At 46.2% G+C, this 26,025-nt stretch overlaps 1 protein-coding gene and 1 long non-coding RNA gene across 8 annotated transcripts in view; one reads left to right on the top strand and one right to left on the bottom strand.

Moving 5' to 3' along the window:
• WT1 (WT1 transcription factor) overlaps positions 1-865 on the bottom strand; it is a 48,204-nt gene extending 47,339 nt beyond the window's left edge. For all 4 annotated transcript variants that reach the window (XM_050759025.1, XM_050759026.1, XM_050759027.1 and 1 more), the window contains exon 1: positions 126-865. In XM_050759025.1, the coding sequence (XP_050614982.1) occupies positions 126-567 (442 nt within the window). In that variant the 5' untranslated portion in view covers positions 568-865. The remainder of the gene's footprint in view (positions 1-125) is intronic.
• A 304-nt stretch (positions 866-1,169) lies between these two features.
• Positions 1,170-24,022, top strand: LOC126936361 (uncharacterized). Of its 4 annotated transcripts, none has more exons than XR_007719431.1 (5): positions 1,170-1,268; positions 17,797-17,873; positions 18,926-19,233; positions 20,801-20,953; positions 23,935-24,022. It is a non-coding gene; the product is annotated as an uncharacterized LOC126936361 (long non-coding RNA). The 4 variants fall into 4 exon arrangements; XR_007719432.1 differs by adding an exon at positions 3,882-3,986 and having other exon boundaries at positions 1,193-1,268; positions 18,926-20,953; XR_007719430.1 differs by having other exon boundaries at positions 18,926-20,953.
• The last annotated feature ends 2,003 nt before the right edge of the window (positions 24,023-26,025 follow it).

Below are 26,025 nucleotides of genomic sequence, written 5' to 3'. Positions count from 1 at the left end.
CGGCCCTTGGGAAGCAGCTGGGTAAGAGCTACGGTCAAAAGGGGTACGAGGAGGGGGATGTCCTAGAGCGGCGAGCACCTGGCGCCACTGCCCCGCGCGTAGGGGGCGCTCCCCGGCCTACTTACCCTGATTGCGAATAGCGGGCTGGCTCTCCAGGCAACTGGGCAGGTAGGGCGCGTTAGGAAACATCCTGGCCTGGCCGGTTGACGCCTGGCTGGGCGGAGGAGGACCGAAGGGCCCGTAACGACAGGCTCCGGCTGTGCCAGTGAACTGGCCGGAAAAGTGGACAGTGAAGGCGCTCAGGCACTGCTCCTCGTGCGGCTCCGCGCCGCCCCAGCTCGGCTCCTGTTTGATGAAGGAGTGAGGCGGCGGCGGCGGCGGCGGCGGCGGAGCCGGCGGCGGCGCGGGGCCGCCCAACGACCCGTAAGCCGAAGCGCCGGGGGGCGCAAAGTCCAGCACTGGCGCCCACTGCGCGGCGCCGCTCACAGGCAGGGCGCAGCCGCCACCGCCACCCAGCGAGGGGACGGCCGGCAGCAGCGCGTTCAGGTCCCGCACGTCGGAGCCCATTTGGTGCGGCTCAGACCCGGACGCCCGGCGGCTCCTCCGGCCCTGGAGACGTTCACCGCTGGCCTCGGCCGCGCCTAACTTGGCCCAGATGCCGCCCTGGTCCCGGACTCCCTGCTGCTCTGGCTGCGGTAGGCACCCAGGCCCGGAGCGGAGCGTGTGCTGAGACGCCGGCTCCGGGGCACACGTGGAAGCCGACTCCTGCAGCAAGAGGAAGTCCAGGATCGCGGCGAGGAGACGGCGGGGCCCGGGTGCCTGGGCTGCCGTCCCGGCTCTGGGTGGGTGGGTGAATGAGTAGGTGGGAGGGAGGGCGGGAAGGGGGGGAGCGGACAGGCGGTAGGGTTGCGGAGAGCCCCCGGGTGTGGGCGCTGCCTTTAACTCCTTACCCCAGCTGCCTGGCTGCCCTCAGCTTCCCAAAGCTCAAATAAGAGGGGCCGGCGGCGCGGGGAGGAGGAGGAGCCAGGAGGCTCGGCCGCTCCATTCACTAAGCAGCCCAAGTCCGGCAAGGCAGCGCGCGCTGCTCCTTGGGGGCGCCCTCGCAGCGCGGGTGGGGGCGGGTCCGAGGGAGCGTCCCTCTCGGAGACACCCTCCTCTTCAACCCCACACCCGCTCTCAGCTGTCCGGTGTGGCACAACCCTACCCCCACCTCCCCTTCTTGGCCTTCGCCAGTGTGGGAGCCTCGTCTCACTGGAGAGTCCCTTCAGGTAAGCAGTGAGTCCGGGCAGGGTCGAATGCGGTGGGAGTAGAGATGGGGTTATTAATCTAAGAGAGTGGTTCGGAGGGAGGAGCAGGTAGGTTCCAAGAGGGCGGGAACTTCAGGAAAGCGCAGAGAGAACTCTCTCAGGCTTCAGAAAAGTGTATATTCTTACTTTGCACCCTTGAGTCTGGCTCTTGCTTCTGGAGCCGTCGGGTAGGGGGTGGCCATGATCTTGGGGTCACCGGGGAGAGAGGTGGCCCTTTGTGGCTTCCAGAGGTCGGTACTGAAGGCGAACGTGCCTCAGTTGGGTGGCCGGGAGTTGCACCAGTTATAACCCGGGCGTGTTTCGATCCGCTGGTAGTTGTTTACTTGGTGAGGTTTGCGCCCGGCGGAGGGCGGTTGCCGTATACCTAAAATCGGAGTCAGCAGCAGTTTCCCTTTCCAGTGAGGAATATCAATTCTTCTACGGTTAAGCCGGGAAAACAGCGGCTAGTTTGGGAGGGAAGAAACCCCTTGGGCAAACGCCCAAAGCCTGCGTATATTCCGGCCGGAGCATCCTGGCGCCCAGTTTGGGGAGGAGGGGTGAAGGGGAAGATCTGGATACGAGGCCCGGCAGGGAGAGGGTAACTCCTGGAGCCACTCCGCCGAGCACTGCCTGCGACCCCGATCGAGGATACCATTCTGGTTGCTCAGTGATTGACCAGGAGGCGGAAGCCAGTTAGGGGGACCAAGAAGTGGAGTAGGGAGAGCCTCCATCGGCCCACGGATGCGAGGTAGTGTTCGAATCTTTGGGAGCTCGAAGAGCTTCGCCAAATCTGACTTCCTTCATCTAGTCTCTGTTTGGCAGCCCCGCGCCCCAGAGCAGGTGTTTGGGGCGGGAAGGGGGTTGTTTTGGTTTGGTTTTTGGATCTTCTAAAGGAGTCAGGATCTATTGGGAAGGAACCCCTAGGCAAGGAGAAGAACTGGGAGCCCGGAGCGGAGCGTGTTTCAGAGGTGCGTATAAAATCCCAGGGGCGCCAGGAGGCAGCAGCGACGGCGCAGCGTGGGACAGCCAGGCGCGACGGGAGGGAAGCAACCGGTTGCAGTCCGGCCTCCTGTACCTGGCTGGCCCGGGCTGGGGCTCCAAGCTTTCCAGCCAAACATGTGAAGCAAAGTAGTTGTAGTTTGACAGAGTGGCGTTTCAATAAATGACATAGTCATTTTTTACGCTTTGGTTTTTTGCTTGCATTGCGTAAACGTTCTCGCTATTAAATTCTGGCTGCGGACCCGAAGTGTGTGCGGGTCCAGGACTTAGTCGAAGGGCGCACTTCTTGGGGATGCGCATCTCGTAGGCGCAGGAGACCCTGAGGGTAAAGGTACGGAACTTGAGCCCTCCGCTTGCCCCCCAGGCCACCTTTGCTGCTTGACTTTGCTTCGTCTCCACTGAGAAGTTTTTAAAATCATTATTGAGAAAAGAAAGATTCTCCAAGACACTGCCCCTTACGCTGTCTGCCCAGTCCTCTCCCACACGCTCTATCCCTAAACCTTTCGCGGGGCTCAGGCGTTTGGTTTGTTGAGTGGAGACACGACTCGCGAGACAAAATTTAGGACCCCCCAGATCCCTGTATCTCCCTTCCTTCTCTCCGCCTATTATTTCTACTTGGAAGTCGTTTTTCTTAACTAGGACTCAAGCACTGAGGGATGAGGAGCCCTTTATGAAAAGCCAGGGGCTTTCATTTCCAAAGGAAAAGATAGAGATTGTTTCTTCTTTTACCATCCTTGGCCCTTTTAGCGGGGGGAGAGGAGGTTATCTGAAGGGAGGGAGGCAGGCTTGAATGTGAGTCTTTGTGAAACCCAGGTAGGGCAAAGACACGTAAATCTCTGCCAACATTTTTTAAAAATAAGTTTTTGCCCCGGATTAAGGGGTGTAGGGGTGGGTAGGAGGAAAGGGGAGCCAAGCAAATGTAGGACTCCTCTCTCCTCTGCCGTTTATTTTCTCAGAATCCTTGGGGGGGGGGAGGGGGAAGAGCACCGGTGCGAACCCCGGGGTGCCCCCTCGCCCGACTTCGACTTCTTTGACTTAAGAGGTGGGAGGAGTTCCCTGCAGCCTGCGGGGCCGAGAAGTAAGTGCTAAACTCAGGAGCCGCAGTCGGAGGACCCTAGGGACCCGACAGGAAGTCTCCGTTCGACCCCCACGGATCCACATGCCCGGAAACCTAGGCGACCCTAAGCCAGCGCTGGGGAACTGACGTACTCCTGCAGTCTCAGGGCGCTCCATGACTCTCTCTCCTCTTCTTTCTTGGGGATAACGTTCTCTGCGGGAGACCTGAGGTTACCCAAGGGGAACTCGCCCTCTACACTGGCCTTGGCGCCCTGAGATAAGCACCAGGACTCACAGCCTAGCTCGAAGGCAGGTAGCACCTTCACCCGCCGCGGAAGATAGGTGCTCTCCTGCACCTCCTTTAGCTCACGAGGCCCGCCCTACGCGAGGTCCCAGGGAAAAGCAGGCTGTGGAAAACTGGGCGCTCCCTTATTTCACCCACCTTCTTACCCCTGTCAGCTCCGAGATCTGTGGCAGAGGTTCCTGGTCTGAACCACCGATTGGTAAAGAAAGCTGCAGATTAAACTCCTCGTTTTACAGAGAAGGAAACTGAGGCCCAGACAGACGAAAGAGAGGCAAGCTATGGAGCGCAGCGGTAAAAAGCAAGGGATTGGTGGCCCCAGAATGGAACCTCAGCTCTGCCAGGTAACCAACAGCTGTGTGACCCTAGACGAGTTCCGCAGTCTCTCTGAGCCTCAGTTTCCTTACTGGTCAAACGGGATAATGGGATACTAGCGCCCACCTCATAGAGTTGTTCTGAGGATTAGATAGGAGAATAGTGTTGACCTTGGACTCAATCAGCTTTACAGTTTTTGTTACTACTACTGTTTAAGGACAGGAAACAAGTTAGTGGCAAAGCCGAGCTGAAACCCAGGTCTCTCAACATCCGGTTGGAGGTTTTACCCACCACCCTTCTGCCTCTTTAGAGCTAGTAGGATGCAGAGGCAAGGAGAGCCCCTGGAAAACCGTGTGGCGTTGATACACTGGCAAAGCGCAGGCATCTCCGCCTCGAAGGTGCATAATTATTGCCATATGAAAAAATCGAGGCTGGATGGGAGCAGGGCAGTGAGGATCTCTCAATCCCTACTTTCACCCCGGAGCTGTTCACTACATCTGACCGAGCGCGGAGCTGGGCTGCTATACAGCCGCAACCCCAGGGACCAGTGCGCACGCCCGGGCCGCCCTCCGGGAGACACCCTGCGGCCGTGGACAACTGAATAAACACCCCAAAGCACTGCGATCGGTCAAGGGCGGTGACAGCCACCCTGCGCGCGGGGCCCGCCGGCTGTAATAAAGAGTGGCTCGACCTCGCTGCCGCCTGTCGCGGGAGAGGAACAGGCGTTCGACTAGCACCTCTCTCCGGGACCCGCGCCCGGAGCCCCACGCGCAAGACAGCCCTACAGCTAGCTGCTGCTCCCCTCCCCGCCGACTCCAACTCCTCGGAATCTGCCCACTCGGGGCTGCGGGGCAAGTGTTTAGGATGGTTCTCAGCCCCGCACTGGCGGTAAAAATTTCAACATCATTTCTTTAATTTAAAAAAAAAAAAAAAAAAGGCAAGGGAGGAGCTTTTCTGATAACTACTCCCAGCTTCTTCTGATCATTTCAAAATGAACTCAATTTTTTTTTTAACCAGTCCCTACTTACGGTTCTAACTCTCCTCTCTGACCCTGTCTGGGGGCCAGGAACCATTAGGTACTGCCGAGTGCGGTGCAAAATTTCCCCCTTTCCCCCAGTTCGCAGTGCCTGGAGCCACGGGGTTACCCGTCTGTTCTGATGCCACCGCGAGATGGTCCCCGAGCTCCCCGAGAGTCCTCAGTGAAAGGATTCCGCGGCGCTGCCTCTATTATTATACCGTAAATCTTTTTAAATTCTGGAACTAATTATATAGAGGATATGTCTCAATTTGTTCTGCATTAATGCCACAGTGGGGATGGAGGCCAGGCCGTGGCCAGAGCAGATATGTGGGCCCATGAAATTGATGAACTGAGAGTTGCTTCCAGTCCTGAGCGCACCATCTGGAATTCCAGTCTGAGGTTACAATTAGAACTCCTGACCCCAGATTCAACTTTGCAAACAACAGGAAAAAAAATGGGGAAAAGAAAAACCATGAGAGAGGGGGAAAAAAAATTATTCTGCACCTGTAAAAAAAAAAAAAAAAAAAAAAACACAATCTTAAAATCTTTCCATCTTAGACAATTCTTTCCAAGTATTTCTTTTGTGTTTTTTAACCTGTAAAAGATAACGGGATATGTTTTATAGACTGGATTTTATCTCATCCCCTTTCCCTCTCCCAACTGCCCTCAGTTTAATAGTTGTCAGTTTTACCTCAGTGTTGAATTTAATTATATAGGAACAAAATATTCCTCAGTAAATTAGCTTGCTAAATATTCTGTCACATTTACTTCCCCTTTGAGAAATGGCTTAATTACAGAAATCTACCTGCGTCTAGGAACTTTTTTTAACCCTTTTTTTGACTGCCATTCCAGCTTAACTGTAAGCAGAGATTTTATTTGTGCAGTAATTTTATTTGTGTTCTAAATAAGTTTGGCCAATTTCTTATTTCTTTAGTAACACCCTGCTTTATTTTCCTCTCACTTTGACCCCCTGAAGAAAACGAAGGACCAGGCAGTGCTGGAGAATCTGTTAAATTTATTAGCATAAATGCTTAGACAAAACGAGATATAAATCATTCAGATGTATTAAGCCATAAAGTATCCCAATGAAGTCAGTCCCTTGCCAGGGTCCTGGTGTATAAATGTTCATATAAAACAAGGTATCAGTATTATCTTTCAAACTGAATATATGTTGTAAAAGTATCCAAGGTTGAGTTAGGAATATGGGGGGAGGGTGCAGCAGGACAGGAAGGGGATATTCTTTAGAGCAGTCTATAACATAGTGGTGGCTCAGAAAGTAAGGTGGAAAGGAAAAATCTCAACCGTTTGCATTTGGAGTCTTCTTAGATAATATGTTTTTAAAGAAAAGTATGCAGGATATATTTGAGAGCAAAGGAATAAGAGGAAACAAAAAAAAAGATGACTAGAGGGAGAAAGGCATTGCTTTCTGTAGAATGCATTTCCCCCAGAGGTCAGTTTAGCTTCACAAAAATCCACCCGGAGGAGGCACTGACTCTTCATTCAGATTAACGGATTCGCCAGTAGTGAAGAGCTACCTGGGCCTCCCTCTGGGAACTGGGATATGCAGCCGCTGGTCAGCAGAAGGATGTGTATTCATTAGTGGTGGAAGAAGAGGAAAGCGCCCGGGAGTGAGAAAGGGGAATGGACAGAATTCCTGGCAGAGGCTTACCAAGACAAAAATCAGACACAATGTTTAAGCAGCAATTGCTCTTGAAGTTCCTAACCGTGGCTCTCCGTAAATCTTGGCAAATCGGGGCATTCTTTGCCTTTTGGAAATGATTGTTTTCAAGCCTTTTTTAAAAAAAGTCAAGTTGTCCACCAGAAAAATGGAATAGCTCACCTTCCCCATCCTTTTTATAAAGCATCCTTTCGGTGCCATTCATTCATTCACTCACTCACCATGCAACAAAGATTGTCTTGCACTGTAGCAGCAAGTAGAAGCACAAGGTATTGACAGGTTCACCCTGTTCTCACAGTTTTTTTTCCAGTAGGTATGACAGATACATTACAAGGAAACAAATGAAATATTTTCATATTGTAGTAATTGCTATAAAAGAACAAGGAGATCTGTAAGACTAGAGAATGACTAAAGGTGAGATGGGAATGAGGAGCAACAGACAGCCCTCACTTCCTTTTGCCTTCTGCCCACACTCACATTTCAGTGTGTTTAGGAAGTATTCCACCTTACTGTCCAGATGCAGGAAGGGTTTGAAGGATTTGGAATGGTTGGTCTGGATAAATCTCTGCCTACAAGACTGGGCTTTAGGGAATCAGCAGGGCAGCTGTTTAAATAGCTGGCTTAAAATCACCACTAGTTGAGTGACTCTGAAAGCTATTTAACCTGTGAGAAACTTCATTTTCTGCTCTTCAAGATAAAAAATAATGGCAAGTTATGAGGACTAGATAAGGTAAGGCATGTAAATTTCTTAGCCTTTAGGAAGCACTCAATGCATGTTGGCTATTATCTATATAGACATAAATTCTATGCTTCTAATTAATTGGTAAGTTATAGGCTTAGTATTGATATTGGTGTGAATTCAGAAAAGGTAGTAATCTTCGTTCTTGTTGGATCAGGGAGAAGGGCAGGAAGAGAAACCTTTCTGTATCTGACCTTAAACGAGGTTGTTGCCATCTAGAAGGAAATTTAAATCATTTTGCGCTACATCAGGACCCTAAAACAGGAAATATGTGGCTTTTGCCTGAAAATCAAGCTTAGGTTTCTTCTTTTAGTACAGAAGTCTATAGGTTAACAGTCTGAAAATCTTAGAATTGCATTGAAAATCTTAGAACTGCATTGTTCCTTAGAGCCACATTTCAGGTTTGCAGCTTTGTCCAGGATAAATAATTCTGGGGTAGGTATAAAAACACCTGAACTCAAGTCCTATCTTTGCCAGTTACGGTGATCTTAGGGAAATAGCTTCAGCTCTCAATTTTTCAGTAGCTTTATCTGTAAAACGGAGATGATATAAAACGAAATAAAGCATCCATAGGTGATTTGAAAACTATGAAGTGCCGGACAGTGCAGAAGACCATCACAGCATTGTTACATGTGAACGTGTGGAAAGGAGTATGTCTATTCAGAACACTGGGGCACATTGCTTGCTCTCACGGTTCCTCATTTTTAAGTGAGTATACTATCTTTCATGCACGGCTGTTGTGATAAGTAAGTGAGATCATATATATAAACTTTCAAAACAATACATAGCATAGAATGTGTGCTATCTAAGTGTCACTGCTACGGTTATTGTTACTGTTCTCTGGCCATCTTGTTGGGCCAAGGGTTGAACCTTATAATTTTCACATAGAGAGCTTCTTACTGTAGAAGTTTACAATAGTATAGAGAGCAGGGCTTTGGGATCAGATGACTGGAATTTAAAGCCTCCTCTGCTACTTATTTTCTGTATGGCTTTGGGTGACTTCCTTATTTTCTCTGAGCTTTAATTTTCAAAACTGTAAAACAGGGCTAATGATACCACCACCGCACAGGGTTGTTTTGAGAACAAATTAAAACACAATATGTAAATTGCTTTCATAGTGCCTGGCATATAGTAAGAAATCAATAACTGGTAGTTATTAAACCTCCAATTTTTCCAATCAGAAAATATTAGCTACGACTTAAAACAGGTGAGCCTGCAAGAGCTTGAATTACAGCATGATTCTGAACAAACACAGAAAGTAATTTCTATCTTCTTTTAAACTCACCTATACCACACTGAAATCTCACTCTTTCACATATGAAAGACTTTGCAACCAAGGCACTGACAATGATTTCCTTTTTGACTATGAGCCTTTAGGTTAAAATTTTGAATCTCATTTATTTTTAATGGGTTTCTTTACAAAATACCCAGTGTATGTCAAGGACATTGGTAATCCCATGTTTTTCAAAATGAGCAGGAAATTGGTTTCAGCCAATGGGGAGAAAAAGTAGTTTGATCCTCTTCCTGGAGTTACCACATAGCATTTATTAATAGCACTGTAAACGGTCTGGAACACAGTATCAGCTTGCTGTTCAAAATATGACAAAAGTTTATGAGAAGTTGCTTAAGAAAAACAAGATCTAGTCATTAGAAATCTGACACTGGTCAATAGTACATTTATTCCAAGTCTCCATAAATCACAAACAAATGAAACTTCTATTGTGATCACTGTTCCAGATCTAAAAGAAGCGCCCCCCACTTACCTCGGAAAAATTAAATACATTTTAGAAAGCCCAATATTTTTTTCTCTACCAATAGAGGTTAATTACAAAATTTCCCAAGAAATGATAAATATTAAACTCTAATCAACAGATGTGACACAAGATAAATAAGAAGCACATAAGTTAGCTTTCATTCTCTATGTAGGGCACATGTTTATCTTTAATTATCCCCAACCTGGGAATGGCACAAATGTTATCTCTTTTATTTATTATTTGTATCTAGAGTGACACCACATTTTGATTTTGCCCAGGACAGTCTCAGCTTAAGCTGTTGTCCCAGCTTAATTATTAATTTCTCTCCATTTACTCTCAAAGTATTCTACTTTTGATGGTAAATAAGGACTTCACTTGCTTAAAATTTTGTTTTATTAAAAAAATGACAGATTTAAGAAAGCCATTGGAACAAGGGTAAAAGATGGGCTAAGTGGGGCTAATGAGAAGAAAAAAGATTGAATTAATATTAGAATCAAAGGATGCAGATAGTTACTATAATTGAGCGTAATACAATTCTGAACTTCCTGACAGCCAAGTAAGAAAGGGGAAAATAGCACTGGTTATGTATCTTTCATGATGCAATAAAGGGAAGTAACCTAGTTTTTCAGAAGAGATGAACTTTTTCTAGTACTAAACTCAAAGAGGAACTTGCCATACTAACCTTTCTATAAGAGTTATCAGACAATGGTTAGTGACTTCAGCAATAATGTTTCAAAAGATGCAGCGACATTCTCTGGTAGTTTATTTCAACCCAATGTTCACAGCATTAAAATTATGGTTCTGTAAACTCTTAAGAGGAGAGAGGCAATATGTAGTCACTTTTTGTAGTTTTCTGGGAGATCTGACCTGATTCAAATTAACCTGATTTGTTAATTTTTAGAGTGTACCTATTGGGGGGTGTGTGTGTGTGTGTATATATATATATGTGTGTGTATATATATATATGTAGAGAGAGAGAGAGAGAGAATCTTGCTCTGTCACCCAGGTTGGAGTGCAGTGGCCCGATCTGGGCTCACTACAACCTCCGCCACCCGGTTCAAGAGATTCTCTTGCCTCAGCCTCCCAAGTAGCTGGGATTACAGGCACCCACCACCCCACCTGGCTAATTTTTGTATTTTTAATAGAGACGGAGTTTCATCACGTTGGTCAGGTTGGTCTTGAACTCCTGACCTCAGGTGATCCACCTGCTTCGGCCTCCCACAGTGCTGGGATTACAGCCGTGAGCCACCACGCCCAATCCGGTAATTTTTTAAAAGCATCTTTTATTCATTAATCATCAGTTAACTTGAACCCGAATCCAAACGCTGCGAAGGACCTGACCATTGTTCTCCAGAATCTGCGAACGATTTGGTGAGAGCTCTTGGGCAGTGGTTGTTCCCAACTGAGATGATTTGCTCCCCAGCGGACATCTGGCAATGTCCAGAGATATTTTTTGTCACAACTTGCAGTAAGATAGGATCACTAGATGCACAGTCCTGGCATCTAGTGAGTAGAGGACAGGGATGCTGTTAAACATTATGTAATGCACAGGACAGACCCCCCAGAACAAAGAATTATCCAGCCTAAAATGTCAATAGTGCTGAGACTGAGAAACTGTGCCTTAGGGCACTGTTAGAAGAACGGATGGAAGGCCAGGTGCGGTGGCTCACGCCTGTAATCCCAGCACTTTGGGAGGCCGAGGCGGGCGGATCACAAGGTCAGGAGATAGAGACCATCCTGATTAACACAGTGAAACCCCATCTCTACTAAAAAATATAAAAAATTAGCTGAGCGTGGTGTTGGGCGCCTGTACTCCCAGCTACTCGGGAGGCTGAGGCAGGAGAATGGCATGAACCCAGCAGGCGAAGCTTGCAGTGAGCCGAGATCGCACCACTGCACTCCAGCCTGGGTGACAGAGCAAGACTCTATCTCTAAATAAATAAATAAATAAATAGAAGAAGGGATGGAGACATCGTTTTTAGCTGGAGTCAAAAGAAAAAAACCTCATGGGGAAGGGGAGTTGGGCTAGATTCCTCCATCCCACCCAGTGGAGCTGGAGGGTGTCCCTCCCCAAGCTCAACAAATGTCAGGAAAAAAAAAAAAATACAAGAATAGGCAAGTCATGTGGAAATGCAGTCCACAAAGGGAATTATGGACAAGCTCATTTAACTAGAAAGGAGGAAGAATCTATGTAGAGCAGTAAGAAAGAAAGCCAGATAGCACAGGCAAATTTAGGGCAAAGAGTTTCTGTTCTGATGTTATGCTCCAAGATCCCTAAATATTGCCGGTATTTTTTAAAACCACACAAATCAAGGGCAGCATAAACTTTTATGTTCCCAGAGATCATCTTTGGAATACTGGCTTATAGTGTATATGAGGATATGCACGTATTTTGCTTCCTCTCCTCCACATCATTTTTTACCACTTACATAATAGGGATTCCTTGGAACTCAGTTTTATATCACATTAAATTTAAAAATGGGTGCCTACTTAAAAATACAACCTATCAAGGCACAGAAAATTCTGAACCACTGCTGTAATGAATACATCATAGGAATCTCCATTAAGAAATATTATTCTGACCTAGTTCTCTGGGTTATGCTGCAGATTGTCCTTCTCTTGACTCATGGAATGCTTTGTGAGAAAGAACTACAAAGCCGGGTCCCTCGATATTAGCCATCTCACCCTTCAAAGTTCAGCCAGGAGTGGGACAAAACCCTCGTCACCATGTTGACATGTTTACTTCTGGCCTAGGAAAATACTGCTGTTGCCCAATTTGGCTTCCCAGTCCATTCACTTGCCTGGAGACATATATTTTATGCTTTCCTTTGATGATTTACAAATAAATTAGCTTGATTCACTAAGGTCTGCCAGCATATATGCGTTACTGGAGAAATCTGAGATGTTGAAAAAGTATTGTAATTTATTGTATCCCAGTACTTTCTTAAGAAAATTTCTTAAGAACCAAATAAATATCATCAGCTAGTTTATATACCTGACATATTTATTGCAGTATTCCCGCTGAGCACTTCCCATTGTCATGTGTTCTCACACATTGTTTTCACAAATTGTGTTTTGAAAGAAGTCAAGGGAAATTCAGGCCAGAGAAACAAGATGTTATCTTTTGGAAAGGATGAGCCCACTCTAATGGAAGAGGATAATCCATTCAGAGGTTTGTGAAGCCAATAACCCCCAGTGGGTGTGATAAATCCACAGTGTCTGAATCCAGAATTTTGCACTGGGACCTTGAAGTTGCATGAACAATTTACTCATGTTCCAAACAAACACAGTGTATCATTATTATTATTGGATAAACATGAACATCTGTTAGGTCAAGTTTGCCCTATTTCCTTAAAGGCAACTGGAGTCCCTGAACACAGTTCTCATATGTCTATCACAAATGGATCTGAGATGGGTGTATGATGCCAAAGCAGCTCCTTGACCATCTCTGTGTTTGGAAACCAGATTTTAAAAAGAAAAAAAGTCACCTGTTCATCTGAGGTGGGTAACATGCCTAGAGAGGGCCATAGAGACTGCAGTTCCCTTCTGAATCCCATCAACAGAGCTCTTGTCAAAAGATGAGAATATTTGAATCAGCCAGCCTTGTTCGTTTTTAAAGCAATGTTGTACATATTTTAAGTAATTATTTGGGGCAAGAGGAATCTAAGTGTCACCATTCTGTTGTCCTAACTCAGCCTGGCACCTTCCCAGCTGTCACTCAGTGGGCACAGGATGCATAGGACGATTTCTCACCAGGCTGAATCAGCAGGTTGCAGCAGGTTACAACTGCAAGGGACTTTACAAAGCTTCTAATCCTACCTCTCATTTTTCAGATAAGATATTATTGATACGATCTGCCCAAGATCATGTACTTAGTTAGTGGCAGAGCTTTGCCCAAGGCCAGGAAATAAAATCTATCCTTCTGGAACAGCATTCATTGGTTTCCACTTACCGAGTACCTTTTACAGGCCCAGTAACTAAACCAGGATGCACAAACCTGGCTCTCAACTTGCTTACAGTCTGGCCGTGCTTCAGGATTGGGTCATGATTGAGGCAGGATGTGCAAGTTCTTGTAAGAAGTATCCTTATGGCCAGGTGTGGTGGCTCACACCTGTAATCCTAGCACTTTGGGAGGCCAAGGTGGGCAGATCACGAGGTCAGGAGTTCAAGACCAGCCTGGCCAACATGGTGAAACTCGTCTCTACTAAAAATACAGACATTAGCTGGGCATGGTGGCAGGCACCTGTAATCCCAGCGACTCGGGAGGCTGAGTCAGGAGGATTGCTTGAAACCAGAAGGCGGAGGTTGCAGTGAGTGGAGATCAGGCCAGAGCAACTCCAGCCTGAGCAACAAGAGTGAAACTGTCTCAAAATAAAAAAAAAAAAAGAAGTATCCTTGTAACAACCCTCACTTTTACTAGATCCAAGAATTCTCTCCAGTTGCTCCCTGTGTTATTCAGGGAGACTGAAGTCCATTTCATTAAGTTTCACAGAGAAGGCCCCTGGTGAGTATGTAAATAATTCGCTTATCACTATATTGTGAAAATTAGGAAAGCATTCTCCTACGTCACGGAGGAAGACCTGACGTATAAAGATACTTCAAGTACTGACAGCATCTTTTTGCCTGAATTAAGTCAATGATGCCTCATACAGGTTTAGCAACAAGGATACCCGAAGGGGGAGCTCTTCTGGTTTGGAACTGTATTGAAGGGACTGGTTGATCAAACCCCAAAGCACATGTGTTTTAGAGCTGCATTTAGTAGCACAGTCAAAGGAAGATAACCAGAGGGCCACACGGAAATTGCTAATCTTCTTTACCCTGTATTATTTGCCTATTTGATGCTGATGAAATCCTGACAGCATTGGGGTTGGGGGGGGTGTGCGGTGCGAGGGGGAGTGAATATTACGCAATGTGCAAACATGCAGACATTTACCAAAGATCAAGTTCCAAGATGTAAAAATCAAACAAAACTCTCTCCTAACAAACAAACAAAAAACTCCTAATTTGACTCCCAAAAGACCTGAAAAGCATTTCAAACGTGTCCAGTAAGGCATTAAAAATAATTAACCCAGAGAGGAATAACTCCCTTGGTTGTTTTGATGTATTTTTGTCTACAAACAAATTTTCTAAACCTCTGCCTTGGCTTCCTTTAAAAGGTCTTTAGAACAAAAGTACTTTGGGTGACCCCAGGATTACTGAGCAACAGTAACCAAGGATGTGGATGAGGCTGAAAAAGATAAAAACAGATGATGCACTTTTTGATGTCAACTCTAAAATATTATATAATTAAAACAGAATAAAATGCAGAAGTTTAGAAACAAAGAAATAATCCTATGGAGAAAATTAGCAAGCTCATTTAAGAGAACGTTAAGATTTTTTTTAAAGCATCCTATAAAATCACTCTTATGCTGCCCAGATGGCTCTGGGGGGTGACTTCTTTATGTAATTAAAGTTCGCTGTCCTCCTCTTTTCCTCCTCCTTCCCTCCTCCTTCCCTCCTCCTTCCCTCCTCCTTCCCTCCTCCTTCCCTCCTCCTCCTCCTTTTGTTCCATAATAGTAGTTATTATTATTAGCCATCACTAATTGAGTGTCTAGGCTCTCTCGTACATTCCCTCCACTTCTCACAGCAACCATTTCAATTAGAGGTTGTTTGCGGTTTCCTAGATGAGGAAATGGAGGCTGGGAGGTTTGGGTTTCCCACAGTTAGCCATGTAGAATGTGGGGTAGCCAGAGAAGCAGTCTTCAGTTTCGAGGACCCAGCATCAGAATTCCAGAAGGAAGTGAGGTGGAGATAAGGAAACGGGAAACCTCTTTGGCATCAGTGCTTGGGATAGCTTATGCTCAGAGTCAAATCTACTGTGCGGTCCAATTATGCCAATGTCCACAGCCCCAAGTACAATTAAATTGCATTGCCACAGAATCTGTTTTCACCGTACAATGTCAACTAAAGTCCGATCCACCTGCTTCTTGTTTGTATCAAATTCTAGCATACCTTCTTCGTACAGTAGCTGTGCTGTGTGCCTGAAATTATTATTTTTTTGTTAAATACAGTGAACAGTAGTGCCAGTGCACTGTGGGGGAGTTGCAAAAAGAATTTGCTATTTCTGGGAATCTCAAGGTGATGTTGTTTTTCTTCAGTATCATTCCTCTCTCTCCCTCTCTCTGAACTTGAATTTTCATCTGCCAGGGTTTAGTAGAGCGGGGGGGGGGGAATGCGTGAGCACACCAATATTGTATCTCAATAAAGCAAGAGCCAGCTCTACTGAAACGTCCACTTGGATTTTTAACATGGTAGCTCTCAGAAGATCTCAGAGCTAGGCTATTTCTGATGGTCACAGGGAGAAGAAAATGCAGAGGTTTCCGCATTTTTAGAACCCAGAGGCTCATAAGTAGCACTGAGTTAAGGGAGCCAGACTGTGTGCTGCTGAAGTCTTCATCCTTTCTCTCTGTGCTCTTCACATGAATCCTGTCTCTGCTCTTCTCTTTCACAGTGACCTCTCATTTACTGAGCTGGGCCTTCTCACTCTCACCTCTCCCTTCCACACCTTCCATCACACAAGCAGTCCTGAAGGACTGAGCTAATGGAATATTGCAAAGAAAAAAGGAAAATGGCTTCACGGGGCAAACTGGCACCTTCCACATTTGTTAAAAGACAGAACTCCATCAAGGTTGATTTTCTGGGCTTCTCGTGTAGTTAGATAGAGGAGTTAGATACCCCAGGCAGGGATTCAGATGCTCAAAACTGAAACAGTTCTGGCTGTTTGAGAACATCAGGAAGAGAGCCAGAGATACTCAGTCAGGTATTTGGGATCACATCTCTTCTAAGAAATGTGCCTTGGTTCCAGTTACTCCTTTATCTTTGGCAACGAGCACCAGGGTCATGAACTAAGGACTGTGGGTGGAACTTGGAGCCAGGGCCAGAGGATGCCCCACCCTGCCTGTCAGGGTTTAACCCAAAAAAGCAACAGCAGTGTTCCTCACCCAGGATACCCTTCGAGGGTTAGAGGCAGGTAGCTTGCCACTTGGTCCAGCTTTCTTCTGCACCCCTTCAGGATACATAAATGAAACTTTGGGGCTTCCTTCGGGCCATTTGGCCTGTTTGTGCTGCAGGCAGCCATTGGCAGGCTAGAAATGGCAGGAGGTTACTAATGATAAAGAGTAACTACCTTTTATAGATGCTTCTTAAATGACTGGCACCACGTTACAGGTTTTCTTAGATTATCTCATTTGGGGCCGGGCGCGGTGGCTCACGCCTGTAATCTCAGCACTTTGGGAGGCCGAGGCGGGCGGATCACAAGGTCAGGAGATCGAGACCACGGTGAAACCTCGTCTCTACTAAAAATACAAAAAATTAGCCGGGCGCGGTTGTGGGCGCCTGTAGTCCCAGCTACTCGGGAGGCTGAGGCAGGAGAATGGCGTGAACCCGGGAGGCGGAGCTTGCAGTGAGCCGAGATCGCGCCACTGCACTCCAGCCTGGGCGACAGAGCGAGACTCCGTCTCAAAAAAAAAAAAAAAAAAAAAAAAAAAAAAGATTATCTCATTTGATCCTCACAAAAATCCTGGGTGAAAAGTCATTTTAAAATTTTCATTTTATAAATGAGACATGGAGAGCTGGTCATTTGTCCAAAGTCCCACAGCTAGAATATGGCAGAGCTGGCTGGCCGCGGTGGCTCACGCCTGTAATTCCAGCACTTTGGGAGGCCGAGGCGGGCGAATCACAAGGTCAGGAGATGGAAACAATCCTCGCCAACATGGTAAAACCCTGTCTCTACTAAAAATACAAAAACTAGCTGGGTGGGGTGGTGCGTGCCTGTGGTCCCAGCTACTTGGGAGGCTGAGGCATGAGAATCGCTTGAACCCAGGAGGCCGAGGTTGCAATGAGCCAAGATCATGCCACTGCACTCCAGCCTGGCGACAGAGGGACATTGTCTCAAAAAAAAAAAAGAAAAGAAAAGAAAATGGCAGAGCTCAGATTGAAGTGATTCTAAAGCCTTTGATGCTAATTGCTATAGCGTCTTAGAGGAATGAGTAAAACCATTCCCTGTCATCCGGGTACCAGTGTTAGTCAAGCTTCTGTGGAAACACATTCACGTGGGGCAATCGAGGAACACTTAATGAACGGTCTGGTTTTTTGTTTGGTTGGTTGGTTGGTTAGTTTTTTGAGAAAGAGTCTCATTATGTTGCCCAGGCTAGAGTGTAGTGGTGCAAACTCCGCCTCCCAGATTCAAGTGATTCTCCTGCCTCAGCCTCTCAAGTGGCTGTGACTACAGGTGTACACCACCATGCCCAGCTAATTTTTATAATTTTATATTTTCAGTAGAGAGAAGGTTTCGCCATGGTGGCCAGGCTGTAATGAAGGGTCTATTTTAAAAGGTGTAGGCAGGGTTAAGGGAAACGAGTGAGGGGTAGTGAAGTCCCCTGGCTCCAGACACTGTAGGGAGTACGTACCATCCCTGTGGCTGAGAAAGGAGGGAAGAGGAGGGAGTGGTTCTGGAACCCAGACAGAGGAATTGAAGTTGCTGGAGAGAGTGAAGAAGCCTACTGTATAAAAAGGCCGAACTTCTGAAAGGAACATGGTTAACTTGAGCTGACTTAGCAGGGAAGGAGCCAAGGAACACAGAGCCTGACCTCATTCTTCTTTCTCCCTCCAGGCTCTGCCACTATTTCCCATTGGCCAAACCCTACTGGAAGTGGAAGGCTAAGAAGTCCACTGGTGCAATCCATACAGGTCAGTCCCGGGGCCCAGCGTGGGATGAAAAAAGGCGGGGATGCACTTGAGGGAGCTTTGTGTATCTGAAAATAACTTTATTCTAACCTTTTCTTGACTGATATTTAGCTGTTTATATGATTATACATTGAACATATTTTTTTTTCTCAGACTTTGCAGACATTGCTCTTTGCTGTTAACTTCTAGCATTGCTTTTGAGAAATCCAAATCCATTATGAGTCTTGAACCAATATGTGCAACTAACGTTTTCTCTCTAGAAGTTGATAGGCTATTATCTTTATGAGTTCACTAAACTGCCCAATTCAGTTCCCAATAATCCTTGTTTAAAAAAAAAAAAGAATCAATCTATTTAGTAAATGATCCCAACAAATTTTAGAATGGTAATTTACAAGGACAGAAAAAGGTATTACTTATTGATATTTGAAAAAATCACTTTTCCCTTTAAGCAGCATTTAGAACACAACCTAATGTAGGTCTTGAATTGTAAATTCTGTGGTAAAAGGCATTCTTTGGGCAAATAATGTTAACAATGGGGAGAAAACAATTCATGATTGCGGGAGCATCCAGAATTATTTTCTCCTCAGCATCTAAAATGTCTTAGTTATCCTGTCTTCACATGAAATTGCTATTGGGGTTCCTGAACACAGGCCCAGGTCAGTACTAAACAACGTGTGTCTCTAGAGCAACAGACCCTTCAAAACGCAGACCTACCAGACATTTCTCTTAGAAAAATAGTGTATTGTTTTTGTACTGAGCTTACTATTTTATGTAAATATATTTTAGCTGGGAAGAGAATGTGCCCTGTTATGGGAACCCACCATTCAGTATGTCGTGGCCCCAACACAGAACAATTGGTGACGGAAATTCTTTTGTGAGTTGTAGGCTCCTGATGGAGCCTGAGTTATTTGGCAGGAGATGATTTCCACGGTTTGTGAACACTGAAGATGAGACTGGCTTGGGGGAGACTGGCTAAACTGCACAGCCAGTAAGACCTGTTTCCATCAACCCACAGCAGTTCTGACTTTTTATTTTATTATCTTTTCTAACAATAGAAAAGAAACTACCACAGGGAAGAGAGAAAACGATGGCGTTTTGACAAATGGAACAAAGATGGAGTGTGACTGACAATTCAGGTCAGAAGGAAAATTAAGGCACAGGAAGACTGATGTTGGTCGGCCTCCTTGCCAAGAAGCAGAAATTCAGGGGGAGGCGTCCAGCCACATGCGAACTGGCTCAACACTGGCCATTTTGTTTGAGCAATTTTGTTGGATGTTTTCTACAAAAGAGCACTTTTTCTCGGACTTCAAACATCCTTATATTGCAGGATCAACACCACACACTGCCATCATCCCCTGGAGTAGTATCCTTGAGACCTGAGGAAGGGAGAACTGGAGGGAAGTTGTGGGACTCCACTGAGAAATATGGTCCTTTGTCTCCTTGGAGATCTTTGAGGATGGTTCAGATAAAGTTGCTGCCAGTGGAAGCAGCTAGGCTCAGAAACCTCTAGTTGCCCTTTCTAGACTTGTAATCCTCTGAAAAATGGAAATTAGGAAGCGTTCATTTATGACCTTGAAAAAAATCGTTTACAAAAGTATATTATATCAGTAAAACGAGCTGGAAAGAGGGTTTATGTGAAAGTTCATGGGAGAAACACAGCTATTAGCATGCATGCCATTCCCCACCTTGACCTCAGCAGGAATGTGTAAATTGTAACATATGGAATGTAAGCCCTGTCGAGATGTTTCATAAATCTGCCTGGCAATGAGCATCACAATAGCCTGCATGAGAACAGGCCCCAGAAACGAAGAGACAGTGAGTATTGTGCCTGACAAGGTCTAATTTTAATAAGTCCAGATTCTGACAATCGAAACTTCCCACACAATGTTCTTTAATAATATTATTTCCCGACAAAGGGGCACTTTTTCATGGGACTCAGCCCAGGTAATCCATCCGTCCATCCATCCATTCATCCATCCATTCCACATATATCTACTGAAAGCCTACAATATTGCAGGTGGCATGCTAGGCACTGCAGATACAGTGGAGGACAGAAGGGATGGTGTGTTGCCCCTATAGGGTTCACTATATGTAGGAAAACAGATATGAAACAAATAATAGAGTTTGAGACCAGCCTGGCCAACAGCATGAAACCCTGTCTCTACCAAAAATACAAAAATTAGCTGGGCGTGGTGGCGGGCGCCTGTAATCCCAGCTACTCAGGAGGCTGAGGCAGGAGAGGCGGAGGTTGCAGTGAGCCAAGATTGTGCCATTGCACTCCAGCCTGGGCGACAAGAACTAAACTCCATCTTCCAAAAAATATGATAATAATTTTATAATTACAATTTTGATCAATGCTATAAAGGAGAATAATAGCTTCTACTGATAGTAGCACTCTGCCAAACTTTCTACATGCATGATCCTAGTTAATCCTCGTAACAATTCTCTGCAGTAGGTACTACCATTAGCCCCATTTTAGACATGAAGAATAGAGACATGGAGGTTTACATGGATCTCCCAAGGTCACACAGCTCTGGAGTGGTGGAGTTGGATAAAAGTCAGTCTGAGTCCCCACCCCAAGTTCCTGATACCATGCTATTTTTTTTTTTAAATAACCTAGGTGAGGAAGTGGTTGCTGATTTAGATTTGAAGCTTAAAGAAAACATGTTTCAGGATGAGATTTTAGGCCAAGCCTCAAGGATAAGTAGGAATTAACTGGGCAAAAGAAAGTAGCAGAAGTATTCCAGAATTAGGGAATTGCATGTCCAAAGGTCCTGAGGCAGGAAGGTGGTTGGCCGTGGGTGTTCATGAGGAGGCCAGTGTGACAGGATTGGGTGGTATGTGGGGCAAGGCTGGAGAGGCAGAAAAGAGTCCGAGTAGGTGGGGCCTTGTAAATCATGTTAAGATATCTTGAACTAAATCCTGACCAGAGTGGGAGCTCCTGGAAGACCTGACTATCTGGGGCTGAGTGGTGTGGCTCCAGGCAGAATTACTGCTGCAGCCAGGAAAGGAGACTCCCCACGGGAGACTAGCCTGTTCCTGGGCTCACTTCTCACCCCACCTTCCCAGCATCTTCCATAGAAGTGAGTGGATTCTATATACTTCTCCTTTAACAGACTTCTGCCCCCTGGGCCAGTTAAAAGACAATGATGTCAAGAAAAGACTGGCAAATGCAGAAGTTCATTCAGCACTGAGATCTACTTAATATTAATCTCAGTGGCTGGGCGTGGCGGCTCACACCTGTAATCCCAACACTTTGGGAGGCCGAGGCGGGTGGATCACCTGAGGTCAGGAGTTTGAGACCAGCCTAGCTAACATGGTGAAACCCCATCTCTACTAAAAATATAAAAATCAGATGGGTGCTTGTAATCCCAGCTACTTGGGAGGCTGAGGCAGGAGAATCGCTTGAACTCGGGAGGCAGAAGTTGCAGTGAGCCGAAGTCATGCCACTGTACTGCAGCCTGGGTGACAAAGGGAGACTGTGTCTCAAAAAACACTACATATATTAATCTCAGTTACCACCATTAATTTTGGCATGGCCCAAACTATGGAATCCCCATTAAAATTTAAAAAAAGATCCTCTCCAACTTTCCATGTTAAAAGTGGCAGTTTTTTCTTACATTCCTAAGACAGATAACCTATTACTACGTGTATTTGTTTTATCAGTTCTTTCATTTATCCATTCATCAAAGATGTGCCCATCTACTATGGCAGACATGAACCATACCAAAGTAAACATGACTGGGGTCCCTGTGCTCTCAGGGCTAGACAGAGCCTGGTTCCAGGGGAGCACTCGCACCACACGATGCCATTAGCCCCTGGGGTAGGCAGAATAATGCTCCCTGCCAAGAGATCCATGCCATAATCCCGGGAACCCGCAAATACATTAGCTTACATGATGAAAGGACTTTGCAGATAGGAATATGGCATGGGCTTTGAGAGGGGGAGATTATCCTGGATTACTTGAGCGAGCCCAATGCGATTGCAAGAGTTCTTTTATTTATTTTTTGTTTTTTGAGATGGGTCTCACTCTGTCGCCCAGGCTGGAGTGCAGTGGCGGCCATCACAGTTCACTGTAGCCATGACCTCCTTGGGCTCAGGTGATCCTCGCACCTCAGCCTCCTGAGTAGCTGGAACTACAGGCGCACTCCACCACCCCCAGCTAGTATTTTTTGTTTGTTTGTTTTTGTTTTTGAGATGGAGTCTCGCTCTGTCACCCAGGCTGGAGTGCAGTGGTACAATCTTGCCTCTCAGGTTCAACTGATTCTCATGCCTCAGCCTCCCAAGTAGCTGGAATTACAGGTGTGCGCGACCACTCTTGGCTAATTTTTGTAGTTTAAGTAGAGATGGGGTTTCACTATGTTGGCTAGGCTGGTCTCAAATTCCTGACCTCAGGTAATCCGCCTACCTCGGCCACCCAAAGTCCTGGGATTACAGGCTTGAACCACCGTGCCGGGCCTAGTTTTCATGTTTTGGTAGAGATGGGGTTTTGCTGTTGCCCAGCCTGGTCTCGAGCTCCTGGGGTCAAGCCATCCACCTGCCTCAGCCTCCCAAAGAGCTAAAATTACAAGTGTGAGCCATCGAATTGACTGCAAGAGTTCTTATGAAAGTGGGAGAGGGAGGCAGGAGGATCAGAGTCAGAGGTGTGAGGACAGACACAGAGTGGTGCCATTGTTGGAAGGGGCCAGGAGTTCGGCAAGACACGCAGGCTCAGGGAGCTGGAAAGGGCAGGGAACGGATTCTCCTGGAAAGCCTTCAGAAGGAGATGCAGAGCTGCCAACACCTCGATTTTAGCCTAATGAGACCCATTTGGGTCTCTGGATCTCCATAACTGTAAAATAATGAATTTGTGTTCTTTTAAGCCATGAAATGTATGGTAATTGGTTGCACCAGCAATAGAAAACAAGTATCCACCTGACTCGAGCCAGGACCCGGCCCGAGACAGACCTCCCCCTTAATCCCTCACAGTTTCCCACTGGGCCCGGATGTAGCTTCGCAATTGTTCACAGCCCAGACACCTACTTCCAATCGATTGGTGAGAAAGTGACTCACCTGCTATCCTGCGGGACCTGTACAACAGTTTATATTTGATTGTGACCCCTCCAGCATTGTCAAATATACACACATTAATGCCTGGAACATTTTTTTAAACAACTCTTACAGATCTGAGTTCCTAAAGCAGCTGCTTACACTGCTATGTGTCCTTGGGCAAATTACATACATCTCTGCGATTCCATGTGTTCATCTCTAAAATCAGAATAATATTAATCATCTAGCATTATTGTAAGGATTAAATCAATTAGACATGAGAGCATTAAAAATGGCGCCTGGCACACAGTAAGCACTCAGAAATTTTAACAATGGTGATGATGATTGTTATTATTATTTCCTACAGCATTTGGCATGAGACTTAAAAGTCCTTTTTTCTTTCTTTTTTTTTTTTCTTTTCTTTTTTGAGATGGAGTCTCGCTCTGTCACCCAGGCTGGAGCGCAGTGGCATGATCTCAGCTCATTGCAACCTCTGCCTCCCCGGTTCAAGCAATTCTCCTGCCTCAGCCTCCCTGGAAGCTGGGATGACAGCCACACATCCCAAGCCCGGCTAATTTTTGTATTTTTTTTAGTAGAGATGGGGTTTCATCATGTTGGCCAGGCTGGTCTCAAATTCCTGACCTCAAGTGATCGCCTGCCTCGGCCTCCCGAAGTGCTGGGATTACAGGCGTGAGCCACTGCGGCCGGCCAAAAGTCCTTTTTTGATTACTCGGTCTACAATGTGGAAAATGCACTAGAGGGGCAAGTTGACAGGAGCCAACTGGGGGAAGACTGAATTAGGGTGATGATGGCTGAAATGGAAAGAGGTGGATAGACTTGAGAAATACTGCAGAAGTAAAAATCAACAAGGCCTGTTGATGAATTGCATCTAGGGGTTGAGGATGTACCAAGGATGACATAGTCAGAAGCCTTATAATGATGTGTTAATACAGTGTAAAATAAACCCTTAGTTTGAGCTTCCCTCCCCTCTCCTACCATCTTTTCCTATTGTGATATCTCTCTTCTTTCTTTCCAGAATAAAGAAACATCAGAAATATAAAAACCAGGACCAAAAGGAGGCCCAGGTACAGGAGCATAAAACATCTGGCAACATGTAGCAAAAACAGGAGACTTTTTTCTTCTAACTGAATTTTGGCCTCTTGGTGCCAGTATGTGAAAAAGGCCTTGTAGGCCAGATGCAGTGGCTCACGCCTATAATCCTAGCACTTTGGGAGGCTGAGGCGGGCAGATCATAAGGTCAGGAGTTCCAGACCAGCCTAGTCAACATGGTGAAACCCCGTCTCTACTAAAAATACAAAAGTTAGTGGTGGCGCATGCCTGTAATGCCAGCTACTTGGGAGGCTGAGGCAGGAGAATTGATTGAACCCTGGAGGTGGAGGTTGCAGAGAGCCAAGATCGTGCCACTGCACTCCAGCCTGGGTGATAGGGTAAGACTCCGTCTGAAAAAAGAAAAAGGCCTTATAATTGGCCAGAATGAGGGGAAGTAAGACAAGAGAGGAAGAAATATAAATATAACTAAAATGTTTGAATTGATTGTTTTTTTGTTTTGTTTTGAGACAGAGTCTTGCTCTGTCGCCCAGGCTGGAGTGCAGTGGCGCGATCTAGGCTCACTGCAAGCTCCGCCTCCCGGATTCACGCCATTCTCCTGCTTCAGCCTCCCTAGTAGCTGGGACTACAGGCGCCCGCCACCACGCCCAGCTAATTTTTTTGTTTTTGTATTTTTAGTAGAGACGGGGTTTCACCATGTTAGCCAGGATGGTCTTGATCTCCTGACCTCATGATCCACCCACCTCAGCCTCCCAAAATGCTGGGATTACAGGTGTGAGTCATCGCACCCGGCCAATTTTTAAAAAAATAAATAAATGTGTAATATAACCAGATGGCTTGTTTTGATTTTTTTTTAAATGCCTGTAATGAGATCGGACTGGGGTGCAGGAAGCAGACCAAGAATAGAGGACCCAGGCTCGTTATGGCTCTGCAGGAAATAGCATGGGTCCAGGGACTCATGGGGAAAAGGAAAACATCTGCAGATGGAGTCAAGAGAGATGGTTTGTAACCACCAATGAGCATTTGACGAGGAAAGCTCCATAACCTCCCTACTCAGCCTACCCTGCAAGGATTCTATGAGAGGCACCTGTATTCATGGACTCTGTGAAGCTCTAGGGAATCCTCAGGAGAAGCCTATCTTACTGGCACGTGAGAATCCTCCAGGATCTCACCAGCCCCACCAGCTTGAAAGTGGCCCCAGAAGGACCTTCTGCCTCTGTCCTCCCAAAGTGACTCCTATTAAAGGCAAAATGTTTCCGAGTCAGCCCACCTTAAATGGCTGACTAGTAAAATCTATTTCTGCATGCAACAGAATACATTTTTCTTCCCCTCCCTTCTGCCTGGGTCTGTAACTTCATTGTGCTCAGCAGAAGGAAGGTAGGAAAGGCACACTTTGAAAGTGTAGCGAGCATTTGAGCAGACTGAATTCAATTTTGGATACAAATATCAAGGAAAGGTTCCCTTGGCTCCGAGCTCCTTACTCACTGAGGCGCAGTGTGATGCTCCATTGAAAGACCTGCTGATCTGGCCAGTGCAGGGCTGATGATGATAAAGCGGGAGCGAGGGGCGGACTGCTGGGCAGGAGGAGGAATGACCTTCCAGAGGATGTCTTGGAAAGATTGCCAGGCTCCCCTGCACACACTGGACAGAGGGCAAGAACCTGGAGATCTGCTTCAGTCCCAGCTGTGCCATGAACGTGCTATGCATATAGCCCCTTCCCTCAGCTAAAGCTTGATTTTCCTGGCCCATAAAATGAAAGAACTGTAATAGATGATCTCCAAGGCTTTTTCTTTCCAATATTTTATGATTCTGGCATTTACAGCATCTGCAGGTGCCGGAGAGGAATGCCAGCAGAGTGTATGAGAAAAATTGGCACAACTACTGGGAGGGTAATTTGATATTAGCTTTCAATTATTTTATTATTTTGTTTAACTTTTGTGGGGGGACAGCATCTTGCCCTGCCATTCAGGCTGGTATGCAGTGGCGTGATCATGGTTCACTGCAGCTTCTACCTCTGAGGCTCAAGTGATCCTCCCACCTCAGCCTCCTGAGTAGCTGG

Source organism: Macaca thibetana, chromosome 14, assembly GCF_024542745.1.
Source record: "Macaca thibetana thibetana isolate TM-01 chromosome 14, ASM2454274v1, whole genome shotgun sequence".
Classification (NCBI taxonomy): Eukaryota; Metazoa; Chordata; class Mammalia; order Primates; family Cercopithecidae; genus Macaca; species Macaca thibetana.
Note: the sequence above shows the minus strand (reverse complement) of the source record. Positions and strands in the feature narration are given on the sequence as shown.